General features: G+C 45.0%; 1 protein-coding gene across 1 annotated transcript in view; it reads left to right on the top strand.

Annotated features, from left to right (window-relative positions):
- The window catches only part of GLP2R (glucagon like peptide 2 receptor), a 310,415-nt gene that overhangs the window by 117,924 nt on the left and 175,612 nt on the right, over nucleotides 1–16,879 (top strand). Inside the window, exon 3 of the mRNA XM_063960765.1 lies at nucleotides 1,744–1,848. Coding sequence (XP_063816835.1) covers nucleotides 1,744–1,848 — 105 coding nt within the window. The remainder of the gene's footprint in view (nucleotides 1–1,743; nucleotides 1,849–16,879) is intronic.

Genomic DNA, 16,879 nt, shown 5'->3' with positions numbered 1-16,879 from the left:
TTTATTGCAAGCGTGATCAAGCAAGAAAGATCCCGTGAGACTTTGCTAGTGTCTTTTTTTTGCCTAACATGCATCTTAGTGTCAATGTGATGCGACTATGATGCAAAAGGCAGTTGTTCTGATTAATTTCATATGCAACAGATATATCTGTGTTTGACTGAGTCTCTGAATCTGTGTATGAAGGGCTATGATGCAGCAGCCATGGCCTTTTTCCATGCTAAGTTCTGTTGTGCTCTATATTCAGACTCACTCGCACACAGAACTACAAGTGTCGCATATCAAATTAATCAGCATAGTCAACTTGTGTGTACTAGACAACTAAAATGCATTTTTGGCAAAAAGATGCTCAACACTAGCAGATTTGCATGGGTTCTGGCAGCTCACCCCCACCAGGCATCTTGCACTGCTGGCATATCGAGGCTACATGTATGAGAACACATCTGTAGCATGTACTGGTTCTCCAAGGTACTGCAGCTTCTCAAGTCATACTCAGCCTCAGGGGCGTTTCAACAGCGAAGGGGACCCGTGTGGACCTCCGGGTGGGCCCCCTCCTCTGTACGGCGCTGTAGACTCCCGCATTGTGCCAGAGTCTACTGCACATGTGCAGGTCTCCAGAAACATGGCGTCCGCCATGATCCAGAGACCAATTTGGCTACCGCGCATGCGTGGCGGCCAGTTTGGCGGCGATAACCACCGCGATTGCACCACCCAACGTTGGACTCCGGACAAGTAAGTATTAAAATGTGTGCGTTGTGGGCCCCCCTGGACCCAGGGGGCCGTGTGCACCGCACACATTGCACCCATTATAGAAACGCCAGTGCTCAGCCTGCTGCTACATTCCAAACTGTTGAACAAAAGGTGTAGACAGTTTAGAAAAAGGACAAAGCATGCATTCTAATAAACAACTGATAATCATATAATGATAAGCTTCTCTTAAAATTTTTATCATTATATTACTGTTTAGCTACTGCACACCACATCTGTAAACAGCGTAACCACAATAATGTTCTAAATGTAAATTAAAAAAACACTTATAAGAGAGCACAAATATTGAAAATGAGTCTGTATTTAATAATAAACACTAAAACAATTAGTGCATGCTGATAAAAAGAAATATTTCATATATAATTAGTGAAAAGCAATTTTAAGGTGTGTATCCGCTAATACTCTAAGGTGTTGCAATTGAGATATAGAGTAACAAATGCCATGTAATATAAGTTGGCTAGCGTAATAAATTGCAACAATAAGAAGCTTTTCACTAATTACCAGAGGCAGTATTATCTGCTGGGCTGTCTGCGCTGTGCTCTGCCTCCCACACCGTGGCTGCGTGTTCAGTGCTTCCTTGTACTCAGACCGCCCTGCAGTGGCGGGAGCCAGCATCTGGGGTGCTGCAGTTCCCAGGATGTAGTGGTATTACCGTTCGCCAGGTAATGTGTCCGGTGTGGAGCGGGAGTCTCCGGTGTTTGCAGGGAGGGAGGGGGCTGCTTCTAGCAGCTGTAATGAGTATATACATTTTTCAGATGGTCAATTCCTCTGCAATTCAAATAGAGAGCAAGTAGTAAATGTCCTTAGGGATACAGCATTCTGTGGTCACCTAAATGTAAACGGCATGCTATAGAGTATAAACGTCTTTTTCCATGCGACCTGCCATGCCTTGTATACATTATACAGTATATCTATTTTTTATTATCTGGCTAAAGATTAGGTAGTTTTGATAAATGACCATGTTCTCTTTTATTTCAGGTGTATATTGTAATGGAACATTTGATCAGTTTGCTTGTTGGCCATTTTCCTCCCCTGGAAATATATCGGTTCCTTGTCCATGGTATCTGCCTATGATGCATGAAGGTATTGAATCCAAACTGTGATATAACGTTAAAGTACATAATAAACATGGTATAAATGGTGTCCCCTTTGACACTTATTTTCCCCTCTTTATCATCTGAAGCTTAGTAAAACCAAACTTTGACCTCTCTCTTAATTAACCTCTTTTATTCCAATACATATTGTCACATTGCCAACCTTGTCATTATATTCTTTTTAATTTTCCATTACATTGTACTGTAAGCTTTCTTAAATCATATTCAATACATCTTCTCGCACCCCAATACTGCTCCTGATCCACTTAACAATTCCCTTCTTTCCCAACTGTCTCTACCCTTAACAATATGGAGATTGGGGCCTGATTCTGAATTGGACGCAGCTCATTATACTGTCAGGGCTGTTAAGGGACAGTGCTCCACAACAGTAGAAGAACTTTATTAGCAGTTCCACTGGCACGGGACTTGAGGAGGACAAAACACCCAATTAGGAGTGTTCCCCATTCACTTGGGGACAACAGCAAACACCAGTCTACAGCCGCTGCACTTGACGGCTGCCTGACCTTGCACAAAGTGCTTGCTGCCCCATACAACTCGAAGCAATTTTGTGCGAATTCGGGCAGAAATTTGCCCATGAGGGGCTAGAGATCGGGAGCCATTTCCAGAGTTGAAACACCATGGCAATAGCACATCACACCCTTTGCACATAATTGGATTGAACCTTCAGGGTGACCATGAACTCCACCTGCTGGGTAAATGATTATCATCTGCCATAGGGCCTCAGTCACCCCATTCTGAGTTAAATAATGGATTGTACTGGGCTCACTGTGAGATATGGGATTAACGTTTGGTGCTGCTAAATCTGGAAGGTGTCCATTTTGCCGTGGTTTCTAAATAAGTGGTAAATGATAAAACGTGGCACAGGTAGAAGAAGGGTTGAAAGAGGGGTAGAATCAATGGCCCTCATTCCGAGTTGTTCGCTCGGTATTTTTCATCGCATCGCAGTGAAAATCCGCTTAGTACGCATGCGCAATGTTCGCACTGCGACTGCGCCAAGTAACTTTACTATGATGAAAGTATTTTTACTCACGGCTTTTTCTTCGCTCCGGCGATCGTAATGTGATTGACAGGAAATGGGTGTTACTGGGCGGAAACACAGCGTTTCAGGGGCGTGTGGCTGAAAACGCTACCGTTTCCGGAAAAAACGCAGGAGTGGCCGGAGAAACGGTGGGAGTGCCTGGGCGAACGCTGGGTGTGTTTGTGACGTCAACCAGGAACGACAAGCACTGAAATGATCGCACAGGCAGAGTAAGTCTGGAGCTACTCTGAAACTGCTAAGTAGTTAGTAATCGCAATATTGCGAATACATCGTTCGCAATTTTAAGAAGCTAAGATTCACTCCCAGTAGGCGGCGGCTTAGCGTGTGTAACTCTGCTAAATTCGCCTTGCGACCGATCAACTCGGAATGAGGGCCAATATGCAGCTGTTGTGCAAAATAGCACTGTATGTTGTCCCAAAATATATATATATATATATACTGTATGGAACAGCAGGATTTTGCAGGATTAGAACACCAGCAACAGGTCTGATGGAATCTGGTCGGGTTTTAGATGAGTCTGTGGTAAGCCGCAGCTGGGCTAATCTCTACACCCCACCTTGTCTGCTGTCTTCAAAAATAGGATTTTAATACCTACCAGTAAATCCTTTTCTCCTAGTCCGTAGAGGATGCTGGGGTCCACTTCAGTACTATGGGGTATAGACGGTTCCGCAGGAGCCATGGGCACTTTAAGACTTTTCAACGGTGTGAACTGGCCCCTCCCTCTATGCCCCTCCTCCAGGACCTCAGTTATAGGAACTGTGCCCATGGAGACGGACATTGCGAGGAAAGGATTTACTTTTATACTAATGGTGAGATTCATATCAGCTCACACCTCAACCATGCCGCACAACATGGCATTCAACATGACACACGCCAACAGGCATGAACCATTTACAGCAACATGCTGAAAACAAATGAAACACAACTTGTGTAACTATAAAGAACAAACTGCAGGTAAAGTACACACTGGGTCGGGTGCCCAGCATCCTCTACGGACTAGGAGAAAAGGATTTACCGGTAGGTATTAAAATCCTATTTTCTCATGCGTCCCAGAGGATGCTGGGGTCCACTTCAGTACCATGGGGTCATACCAAAGCTCCAGTACGGGCGGGAGAGTGCGGATGACCCTGTAGCACTGATTGACCAAACTTGAGGTCCTCATTGGCCAAAGTGTCAAACTTATAATATTAAGCAAATTTGTTTGACCCTGACCAAGTAGCTGCTCGGCAAAGTTGTAAAGCCGAGACGCCCCGGGCAGCTGCCCAGGATGAGCCCACTTTCCTAGTAGAATGGGCCTTCACCGACTTCGGTACCGGCAAGCCTGCCGTAGAATGAGTGTGCTGAATTGTCCCTCTGATCCAGCGCGCAATAGTCTGCTTAGAAGCAGGACACCCAATCTTGCTGGGACATACAGGACAAACAGAGCCTCTGTTTTCCGTAACCGAGCTGTTCTTGTGACATAAATCTTCAAAGCTCTAACCACATCTAGAGACTTTTACTCAGTGAAAGTGTCAGTAGCTACTGGCACCACAATAGGTTGGTTCATGTGAAAGGACGAAACCACCTTTGGAAGAAATTGTTGACGAGTTCTTAACTCTACCCTATCTTCATGGAAAATCAGGTAAGGGCTCTTGTGAGACAAGGCCCCCAACTCAGACACCCGCCTTGCGGATGCCAAGGCCAAAAGCATCACCACTTTCCAAGTGAGAAACTTCAATTCTATCTCCTGCAGAGGTTCAAACCAATCTGATTGAAGGATCTGCAACACCACATTAAGGTCCCATGGTGCCACTGGAGGCACAAATGGATGCTGAATGTGCAGAAGCCCTTTCACGAACATCTGAACTTCAGGAAAGGAGGCCAATTGTTTTTGAAAATAAACTGATAAGGCCAAAATCTGGACCTTGATTGACCCCAATCTAAGGCCCGCATCCCACACCAGCCTGCAGAAAATGGAGAAAACATCCCAACTCAAACTCTTCCATAGGAGCCTTCTTGGATTCACACCAAACCACATATTTTCTCCAAATACGGTGGTAATGTTTAGACGTTACTCCTTTTCTGGCCTGATTAAGAGTCGGGATGACTTCCTTGGGAATACCCTTTCGGGCTAGGATCCGGCGTTCAACAGCCATGCCGTCAAACGTAGCCGCGGCAAGTCTTGATACACACACGGCCCCTGCTGTAGTAGGTCCTCTCGAGAAGGAAGAGATCGAGGATCTTCTATGAACAAACGGCAACGTCTGTAACTGGTAATGGCAATCCTGTACTGCAAATCACAGATAAGCTTGGTGAGGAGGATAAATGGGAACATGCAAGTAAGCATCCTTTATGTCTACTGACACCATGAAGTTCCCCTCCTCCAGACTGGAAATTACTACCCTCAGGGATTCCATCTTGAACTTGAACCTTTTCAGGTAGAGATTCAGATTTTTCAGGTTTAAAATCGGTCTGACTGAGCCGTCCGGCTTCGGAACTACGAAGAGGCCTGAATAAAAACCTTCTCCTTGCTGTGACAAGGGTACCAGGACAATGACCTGATCCTGACATAATTTTTGAATTGCCGTTGTTACTGCCTCTCTTTCTGGAAGAGAAACTGGCAAGGTTGATTTGAAAATTCGGCATGGGGGGACGTCTTGAAACTCTAGTTTGTACCCATGGGACACTATTTGTAAGACCCATGGGTCCAGGCCAGATTGAATCCAGATTTGACTGAAAAGTTTTACATGTGCTCCCACCCGAGCGGACTCCCGCAAGGGAGCCCCAGCGTCATGCTGCAGATTTGGCAGAAGCAGGGGTGGACTTCTGCTCCCGCGATCCGGGAGACGCTGCAGATTTCTTTCCTTTTCCCCTTCCCTTACCTACAAAAAAGGGGAAACCTTTGGCCTTTTTGTATTTGTAGGGCCGAAAGGACTGCATGTGAGAGTGATGTGTCTTTTTCGTCGGTGTAGGAGCATAAGGCAGGAATGTCGACTTACCTGCGGTAGCCGCAGAGAGTAACGCATCCAGCCCATCACCAAACAAGGCCTCACCTTTATACGGGAGAGCCTCCATATTTCGGAGGAATCTTTTTGAATCTGCATCAGTATTCCACTGGCGAATCCACAACGCCCTCCGAGCCGATGCTGCCATGGTAGCGGTTCTTGATCTCAAGAGACCAATATATTTCATGGTTTCTAGTACGTACGCAGCAGCGTCTTTGATATGACCTAACGTTAGGAGTATCTCGTCTCCATCTATTGTGTCAATGTCTAATGAAAAGTTTTCTGACCACTTCTCAATAGCACTACTCACCCATGCACAGACAATAGTAGGCCTGAGTAGTGTCCCATTGGCAACATCAATAGATCACCTCACTCACTTGCGCCTGTCGGCTCCTTAAGTGAAGCCATTCCAGGCGCAGGGAGAAACACCTTTTCTCTTTTATTACAGGGCCCTGTCTAAAATGCGGGGTGACTCCCACCTTTTGGAAAAAGGTAAGCTGCTTGAATTCCTTTTGGGAATCTGAAATTTCTTTTCAGGTGAAATCGGACTCCCTCCAAGAGACTGTTCAACTCCTAAGGTGGAGGGAAAATGACATGACTTCTTTACTAAAGTAAACCCTCTCCTTGTGGTAAAAGAGGGGGCTTTATAACTTCTAACACCACCTTTTATAGCTAAAACATGTATTGAATGCTTTTTTGCTAACTTAGGACCTATTCCCCTGGAATCACTAGTGTCGACACAGGAATCAGAGTCCGTGTCGGTATCAGTTTGTACTACTTGTGCAAATTTGTATGTGACCCAGAGGGGTCCCTGTGGATGAAAGGCAGAACTATTAAAAATCACATCTTCAACAGATTATTTTCAGTTTTCTGTATGAGATTCAGTCCAACCTCTTACTGATATGATTCACACTATCATGTGACCTACAACCCAGTCAGGCTCTTGGTGTCATATTACACCTCTGTGTTCCTAACATGTCTCCCACAGAGGAAGAGTTCTCTCCCACAGAGGAAGAGTTCCACACACGTGCACAACCACACCACAGACACTCTAGGGCTTATAGGGTACAGACCCACAGTAAAATCTGCCAGAGGGACACAGATAGGATTTGCCAGTTAACAACCCAGCGCCAGTAACACAATGTCTGTGAACACAAAATGCCCACTGACATGCAGCGCTTTTATAATGTTAATCACACAATTATGTAGCACCAAATTCACTGTGGCCCCCCTGTTTTGCACCCTGATACTTCTTCAGCAGTGGAGGAGGACCAGCGTTCTTCTCTGCAGTCTGGAAGAGAGAAAATGGCGCTGAGCAGTGTGCTGGCTGACTGAGGAGGAAGCTCCACTCTTCAATGGCGTGTTTCTCCTCAGCTTTTATGAGGTAATTTTTTATACTGGACGGTGCCTCAGCAATTTATGCCCCTTATTTATGCCAGTTTCCATAGGTTTCATGATGCCCAGGGCCCCCCCCCCCCCCCACTCTCCCACCCCCCCTGCGCCCTGCACCCTGCAGTGCCTGTGTATGTGTGGGCAACATGGCGCGCTGCGCTCCCGCCAGCCGCACGGTACCTTTAGCCGTCACTTTCTTGATTGAAGATCTGTCTTCTAACACTCACCTGTCTTCTGACTTCTGGCTCTGTGAGGGGGGTGACGGCGTGCTGTGGGAGTGAGCATCTAGGCACGGCTAGCATTCAGTTCCCTTCAGGAGCTAATGGTGTCATGTCAGCCAGAACCAGAGCCATGGAACTCTTTAGGAAGTTGGTTCCTACTTCTGCCCCCTCAGTCCCACGAAGCAGGGAGACTGTTGCCAGCAGTTCTCCCTGAAAATAAAAAACCTAACATAAGTATTTTCAGAGAAACTCAGTAGAGCTCCACTGGAGTGCATCCAGTCTGCCTGGGCACATTTCTAAAACTGAGGTTTGGAGGAGGGGCATAGAGGGAGGAGCCAATTCACACCCTTGAAAAGTCTTAAAGTGCCCATGGCTCCTGCGGAACCGTCTATACCCCATGGTACTGAAGTGGACCCCAGCATCCTCTAGGACGTATGAGAAAATGTGTTTTGTTTAGTACATAGGTCATTGCTCCTGATGCCAGCAAGTGACCAGGCGATAGCTTGGGTGGTCTGGGGCTACATTAGGAGCCATTTGGAATATACACTGATTGTGATTACCAGAACTTGGAAAGTTTACTGCTGTTTCATGAACTGCCTGAAAAACCTGACCTGCAAAACCTGCATGTGAAGCTGTATCCTGCCTGAGGTGGAAATAAAGTGTGCTGGATTATACCTGATTCCTGTCAATAGATATAGATAGATAGAAAGAGAGAGAGAAAGAAATGTGGGCTCTCTGGGTCAGGTCTGCTTACCCCATTATATATGTGACACATGCACACACAGAAACCGCGGCGTCACTCTCCTGATTACAAATAGAAAAAAGTGTATTCAAAACTTCATCTCAAAGTTCAAATTGCTTAACAGGTACCTGGATATAACAAAGGTATTCGGACGCCTGACCATTGCACCAACAGGGACTATAATAACATTGTATTCAAATACATATACTTTATTATGGAGTGGAACCCCCCAGTGGCGTCACAACAGGGGTGTGGACCGCACACTGGTGTCACCTGCCGAGGGGTGACGCCAAACATTACGTGCAGCAACCTGGCTCCTATCACCCTGTAGAAGCCAGCACTGCAGGCATGCCAGTCTCCGGGGGCAGCTCGCATCTCCCGCACCTCCAAAGTGACAAAAATGGGGTCAGGACGCTTGGCCATGCCCTTCACCCACAAAGCCACACCCACCTACTAAGCCACACCCCTTTATGGGCCCGCACCGGATGTGGTTAAGGTGAGTAACGCCTTTGGGTTCCTCTTTTGCAGCTATAACAGCTTCCACTCTTCTTGGAAGGCTTTTCGCAAGATTTTGGAGGGTTTCTGTGGGATTTTGTGCCCATTCATTCCGTAGAGCATTTATGAGGTCAGGCACTGATGTTGGATGGGTAGGCCTGGCTCGCAATTTCAGTTCCAGCTCATCCCAAAGGTGATAGATGGGGTTGAGGTCAGGGCTCTGTGTGGGCCAGTCAAGTTCTTCCACATCAAACCATGTCTTTATAGCCTTTGCTGTATACACTGGGACACAGTCATGTTGAAATAGAAAAGGGCCTTCCCCAAACTGTTGCCACAAAGTTGGAAGCATAGCATTGCCCAAAATGTATTCATATGTTGAAGCATTAAGATTGCCCTTCACTGGCCCAAACCCTGAAAAACAACCCCATACCATTATCCCTTCTCCACCAAACTTCTCAGTTGGCATAGGCCCTCATTCCGAGTTGTTCGCTCGCAAGGCGATTTTAGCAGTATTGCACACGCTAAGCCGCCGCCTACTGGGAGTGAATCTTAGCTTCTTAAAATTGCGAACGTAAGATTCGCAATATTGCGATTACACATCTCGTAGCAGTTTCAGAGTAGCTTCAGACTTACTCGGCATCTGCGATCAGTTCAGTGCTTATCGTTCCTGGTTTGACGTCACAAACACACCCAGCATTCGCCCAGACACTCCTCCGTTTCTCCAGCCACTCCTGCGTTTTTTCCGGAAACGGTAGCGTTTTTTCCCACACGCCCATAAAACGGCCTGTTTCCGCCCAGTAACACCCATTTCCTGTCAATCACATTACGATCGCCAGAACGATGAAAAAGCCGTGAGTAAAATACCTAACTGCATAGCAAATTTACTTGGCGCAGTCGCAGTGCGGAAATTGCGCATTAAGCGGAAAATCGCTGCGATGCGAAGATTTTTACCGAGCGAACAACTCGGAATGAGGGCCATAATGCAGTAAGGCAGGTAACGTTCTCCCGGAATCCGCCAAACCCAGACTCTCCCATCTGACTGACAAACAAAAAAGCGTGATGCATAACTCCACAGAACACATTTCCACTGCTCCACAGTCCAGCTTTACACCACTCCATCCAAAGCTTGGCATTGGACTTAGCAATGTGATGCCTGCAGGCAGCTGCTAGGCCATGGAACCCCATTCCATTAAGCTACCACTGCACAATTTTTGTGCTTACATTAATGCCATTGGAAGTTCGGAATTCTTTAGCAATGGAATCAGCTGGGCATTGGCAAATTTACCGCGCCATGAGCCTTAGCAGTCGTTGACCCCGCTGATTTTACATGGTCTTCTGATTCATGGCTGAGTTGCTGTTGTTCTTAAACGCTTCCACTTTCTAATTATACAGTTATTATTATTATTATCCTTTATTTATATGGCGCCACAAGGGTTCCGCAGCGCCCATTTACAGAGTACATAAACAAATAATCAAAAACATGAAAACAGTAACTTACAGTTGAAGACAATATAGGACAAGTACAGGGTAAATAAACATAGCTTCATCAGCAGATGACACTGGAATAAGTATCAGGTGGCAGAAGACTGCTGGATTTGGTGCAGTTGAAGATTATTAAAGTAAGAAAAAGGATAAGCACATGAGGGAAGAGGGCCCTACTCGTGAGAGCTTACATTCTAAAGGGGAGGGGCAGACAGACAGGAGTGACACAGACAGGGTACATGGAGAGTGTGGAACAGACGGTTAGTATGGGATTTGGCTGGGTTTGGTGAAGTTGACTGTGGAATATCCAGCAGGGATGAAATTTCACAAACTGTCTTATTGCAAAGGTGGCATCATATCACAGTGCACGCTTGAAGTCACTGAGGTTGCCGTTTGGTTACGCTCAGCACCATCTTCTTGTCACTGTTAAAGAATGTTACAGTGGGAAACGGATGTGTTCCACTTAGCTCAGTGAGACCCAACAATATACTGCATTCCACACCTGTAATTACTGCTTGTATCCTGTATCACTACTTACATACTGAACAGTCACCAGCTGGTGGTCTGTATGTTCCACTAAAGCTTCTCTCCATGCTGAGAGTCTGTTATGCACATAACTGTGAGTATGGCTATACATCCACATTATAGCTAAATAAACGACTCCACTGGTTAAGTACTGGGCTGTTTCGTGACATTGAGGAATCTGCTGGTGTATACTATCAGACAAACACACAGAAAGTACCTGAAGAGCACGGCACTAGACTCTCATAGGGGGAGCACTCAAACTGATCTTTGTTATATTGAGAACAAGGGTCTGTTCAGAGAGAATTAGTAAACCTTAACTTTTAATGTTAAATCATAAAAGTGAGATAGGGATACTCACAAGAATTTAAAAGGCAAAATATTTGACACACAACATTAACACACAATGTAAAAGAATCACAGGTTCCAAAATTTGTAATATAATAATGCTCTATCACAAGTACGACTGTGCACCTTATTTTTGGTATAATAATGTTATATCACACCTTATATATTAGATATTTAATATTTAATATGTATATATTAGATATTTAATATGTGTATACTATTAGTCTGCCTTACCATTGCCAATAGTGCACAAATATTTTTTCTCTCTTCACTTTACCATCCCAGAGATCCTAAATATTCAATATGCTACAATCCCCAGAATGTGCCTCACTATTTTAGCAGGGTGTAGTAGGGTATGCCGGGGGCCGGGCTCCCGGCGACCAGCATACCGGCGCCGGAAGCCCGACCGCCGGCATACTGACAGCGTGGCGAGCGCAAATGAGCCCCTTGCGGGCTCACTGCTCTCGCCACGCTGCGGGCATGGTGGCGCGCTATGCGCGCCACGCTATGTATTCTCCCTCCAGGGGGGTCGTGGACCCCCAAGAGGGAGAAAAAGTGCCGGTATGCCAGCTGTCGGGATTCCGGCGCTGGTATACTGTGCGCCGGAGTCCCGACAGCCGGCCACCTGAAGACCACCCATTTTAGCACATAGGGTACAGTAAAACAGAAAAAGGGCAAAACTTGGCTATAATTTAAGCCATAACTTACTGAAAATATACAGAAGTATGTATCGCATCTCTATTGCTTGTTTTGTGTTTATTACAGTTTTCAATCCGAAGATATATAGTCTATACTTGTTGCGGGGCCTCATACAACACTAGAACTAACTTTCAGCTCCCAACTGCAACTAAAAACAAATCTTCATTATATTAACAAAAAGCTCCACAAAGTAAATAACACATTTATGGTAAAGATTATGTGATGTCACAGATGTTAATGCAGTTATTTTATCTTTTTGTTGCCAGAGGGCTTGAGCAATGAAATGTTTATTTCTAAAGAGTTCTAAATACAACATTTAAAGTATATAAATATATTATGTTTGATCTTTTCTAACATGAAAAGATATTTAGAATATTGTTGCTGTAACATAAAAGAAGATGCTTTAAAGCTGTCCTTGTAACATAAATGCTTTAAAGTGAGATGATTACCCCTTTAAAACATCAGGCAGACACCAGTCTCGCGATACCTGCACCATACAGGCTATTACATTTACCCCCTAGTGCCCAACTTACAAAACAATAAGTGAGCACAGTACTTTATGTCAAGCACAAACAGTATCTCTAAGCAGGACTTGACTAGAGAAACTGACACACTTTTCATCAGCTTCTCCCAGGTGGTCTGGCAATCAAGGTTGCTAAATTACAGTAGCTTCTCTCTGCCAGAATCTAGAAACCTGAGGCATACATATCTCCCTTTGATAACTTCCCCAGTGCTTTTGTCACAATATACTGTATATATACATTCCAGAGGCTGTACTGAACCCCTGTAGAAGACCAAGCACACCCTGGCGAGAGTCAAAGGATACTGCTATTTCTATCCATGGAAGTCGTGTTACATGAATTTGAATCTAGATTTTATGTAAGGGTTTTTAATCAATATAGAAGTTTTATATTAAAGTCTGTGAAGTAGTAGTACTACACTATGGGGGTAATTCTGAGTTGATCGCTATCTGCCGTTTTTCGCTGCACAGCGATCTGGCTAAAAAGTGGCTGTTCTGCGCATGCGTATGGGCCGCAGTACGCACGCTCATAAGTACTTTCACTCAAAACTATGCAGTTTTACACAAGGTTGAGTGACGCTTTTCTGTCGCTCTGTTGATCGGTTAGTGATTGACAGGAAGTGGGTGTTTCTGGGTGGTAACTGACCGTTTTCCGGGAGTGTGCTAAAAAACGCAGGCGTGTCAGGTCAAAACGCAGGCGTGTCTGGCGAAACGGGGGAGTTGCTGGCCGAACGCAGGGCGTGTATGTGATGTCAAAGCAGGAACTAAACTGACTGAGCTGATCGCAAGCCAGGAGTAGGTTTGGAGCTGCTCAGAAACTGCATGAAAAGAGTTTCGAGCAGTTCTGCTAACCTTTCGTTCGCACTTCTGCTAAGCTAAGATACAGTCCCAGAGGGCGGCGGCCTAGCGTGTGCAATGCTGCTAAAAGCAGCTAGCGAGCGAACAACTCTGAATGAGGGCCTATGAGCAGCCTTTCTTTCTGGGTGCTTTTTAGTGAAATTACATTGTAGAGGCTTTAAAGAGATTGCTTGAATCTAAGTCCAAGGTCGTTTTGGTTGGTTAGTACTTAATGTATGCATCCCTATAGATTGTAAGCTTGCGAGCAGGGCCTTCCTACCTCTGTCTGTCTGTCTGTCTGTCTTTGCCCAGTTTTGTTCTATAATTGTTGTTCTAATTGTAAAGCGCAACGGAATATGCTGCGCTATATAAGAAACTGCTAATAAATAAATAAATAAATAAATATATTTTTATGAAATTCATTTCAATTGGATATCTTCTACATTATCAGCGCCTTCTTGGTGTTTGTGTGTCTATGTCATCCTTTTCAGATTAATTCAGCAAGAATCTTCCAGGAGGAGCAGCTATTTATTAGAGATGAGCGGGTTCGGTTTCTTTGAATCCGAACCCGCACGAACTTCACTTTTTTTTTCACGGGTCCGAGCGACTCGGATCTTCCCGCCTTGCTCGGTTAACCCGAGCGCGCCCGAACGTCATCATGACGCTGTCGGATTCTCGCGAGACTCGGATTCTATATAAGGAGCCGCGCGTCGCCGCCATTTTCACACGTGCATTGAGATTGATAGGGAGAGGACGTGGCTGGCGTCCTCTCCATTTAGATTAGATTTAGAAGAGAGAGAGAGAGAGAGATTGCTGTGATACTGTAGATTAGAAGAGAGTGCAGACAGAGTTTAGTGACTGACGACCACAGTGACCAGTGACCACCAGAGACAGTGCAGTTGTTTGTTTTATTTAATATATCCGTTCTCTGCCTGAAAAAAACGATACACAGTCACACAGTGACTCAGTCTGTGTGCACTGCTCAGCCCAGTGTGCTGCACATCAATGTATTGTATATAAAGCTTATAATTGTGGGGGAGACTGGGGAGCACTGCAGGTTGTTATAGCAGGAGCCAGGAGTACATGATAAATAATATTATATTAAAATTAAACAGTGCACACTTTTGCTGCAGGAGTGCCACTGCCAGTGTGACTAGTGGTGACCAGTGCCTGACCACCAGTATATTAGTAGTATTGTATACTATCTCTTTATCAACCAGTCTATATTAGCAGCAGACACAGTACAGTGCGGTAGTTCACGGCTGTGGCTACCTCTGTGTCGGCACTCGGCAGGCAGTCCGTCCATCCATAATTGTATTATAATATATACCACCTAACCGTGGTTTTTTTTTCATTCTTTATACCGTCGTCATACTAGTTGTTGTTACGAGTATACTACTATCTCTTTATCAACCAGTGTACAGTGCGGTAGTTCACGGCTGTGGCTACCTCTGTGTCGGCACTCGGCAGGCAGTCCGTCCAACCATAATTGTATTATATACCACCTAACCGTGGTTTTTTTTTCATTCTTTATACCGTCGTCATACTAGTTGTTACGAGTATACTACTATCTCTTTATCAACCAGTGTACAGTGCGGTAGTTCACGGCTGTGGCTACCTCTGTGTCGGCACTCGGCAGGCAGTCCGTCCATCCATAATTGTATTATAATATATACCACCTAACCGTGGTTTTTTTTTCATTCTTTATACCGTCGTCATACTAGTTGTTACGAGTATACTACTATCTCTTTATCAACCAGTGTACAGTGCGGTAGTTCACGGCTGTGGCTACCTCTGTGTCGGCACTCGGCAGGCAGTCCGTCCAACCATAATTGTATTATAATATATACCACCTAACCGTGGTTTTTTTTTCATTCTTTATACCGTCGTCATACTAGTTGTTACGAGTATACTACTATCTCTTTATCAACCAGTGTACAGTGCGGTAGTTCACGGCTGTGGCTACCTCTGTGTCGGCACTCGGCAGGCAGTCCGTCCAACCATAATTGTATTATAATATATACCACCTAACCGTGGTTTTTTTTTCATTCTTTATACCGTCGTCATACTAGTTGTTACGAGTATACTACTATCTCTTTATCAACCAGTGTACAGTGCGGTAGTTCACGGCTGTGGCTACCTCTGTGTCGGCACTCGGCAGGCAGTCCGTCCATCCATAATTGTATTATAATATATACCACCTAACCGTGGTTTTTTTTTCATTCTTTATACCGTCGTCATACTAGTTGTTGTTACGAGTATACTACTATCTCTTTATCAACCAGTGTACAGTGCGGTAGTTCACGGCTGTGGCTACCTCTGTGTCGGCACTCGGCAGGCAGTCCGTCCATCCATAATTGTATTATAATATATACCACCTAACCGTGGTTTTTTTTCATTCTTTATACCGTCGTCATACTAGTTGTTACGAGTATACTACTATCTCTTTATCAACCAGTGTACAGTGCGGTAGTTCACGGCTGTGGCTACCTCTGTGTCGGCACTCGGCAGGCAGTCCGTCCAACCATAATTGTATTATAATATATACCACCTAACCGTGGTTTTTTTTTCATTCTTTATACCGTCGTCATACTAGTTGTTACGAGTATACTACTATCTCTTTATCAACCAGTGTACAGTGCGGTAGTTCACGGCTGTGGCTACCTCTGTGTCGGCACTCGGCAGGCAGTCCGTCCATCCATAATTGTATTATAATATATACCACCTAACCGTGGTTTTTTTTTCATTCTTTATACCGTCGTCATACTAGTTGTTACGAGTATACTACTATCTCTTTATCAACCAGTGTACAGTGCGGTAGTTCACGGCTGTGGCTACCTCTGTGTCGGCACTCGGCAGGCAGTCCGTCCAACCATAATTGTATTATAATATATACCACCTAACCGTGGTTTTTTTTTCATTCTTTATACCGTCGTCATACTAGTTGTTACGAGTATACTACCTCTTTATCAACCAGTGTACAGTGCGGTAGTTCACGGCTGTGGCTACCTCTGTGTCGGCACTCGGCAGGCAGTCCGTCCAACCATAATTGTATTATATACCACCTAACCGTGGTTTTTTTTTCATTCTTTATACCGTCGTCATACTAGTTGTTACGAGTATACTACCTCTTTATCAACCAGTGTACAGTGCGGTAGTTCACGGCTGTGGCTACCTCTGTGTCGGCACTCGGCAGGCAGTCCGTCCAACCATAATTGTATTATATACCACCTAACCGTGGTTTTTTTTTCATTCTTTATACCGTCGTCATACTAGTTGTTACGAGTATACTACTATCTCTTTATCAACCAGTGTACAGTGCGGTAGTTCACGGCTGTGGCTACCTCTGTGTCGGCACTCGGCAGGCAGTCCGTCCAACCATAATTGTATTATAATATATACCACCTAACCGTGGTTTTTTTTTCATTCTTTATACCGTCGTCATACTAGTTGTTACGAGTATACTACTATCTCTTTATCAACCAGTGTACAGTGCGGTAGTTCACGGCTGTGGCTACCTCTGTGTCGGCACTCGGCAGGCAGTCCGTCCAACCATAATTGTATTATAATATATACCACCTAACCGTGGTTTTTTTTTCATTCTTTATACCGTCGTCATACTAGTTGTTACGAGTATACTACTATCTCTTTATCAACCAGTGTACAGTGCGGTAGTTCACGGCTGTGGCTACCTCTGTGTCGGCACTCGGCAGGCAGT

This window comes from Pseudophryne corroboree, chromosome 3, assembly GCF_028390025.1.
Source record: "Pseudophryne corroboree isolate aPseCor3 chromosome 3, aPseCor3.hap2, whole genome shotgun sequence".
Taxonomy (NCBI): Eukaryota; Metazoa; Chordata; class Amphibia; order Anura; family Myobatrachidae; genus Pseudophryne; species Pseudophryne corroboree.
Note: the sequence above shows the minus strand (reverse complement) of the source record. Positions and strands in the feature narration are given on the sequence as shown.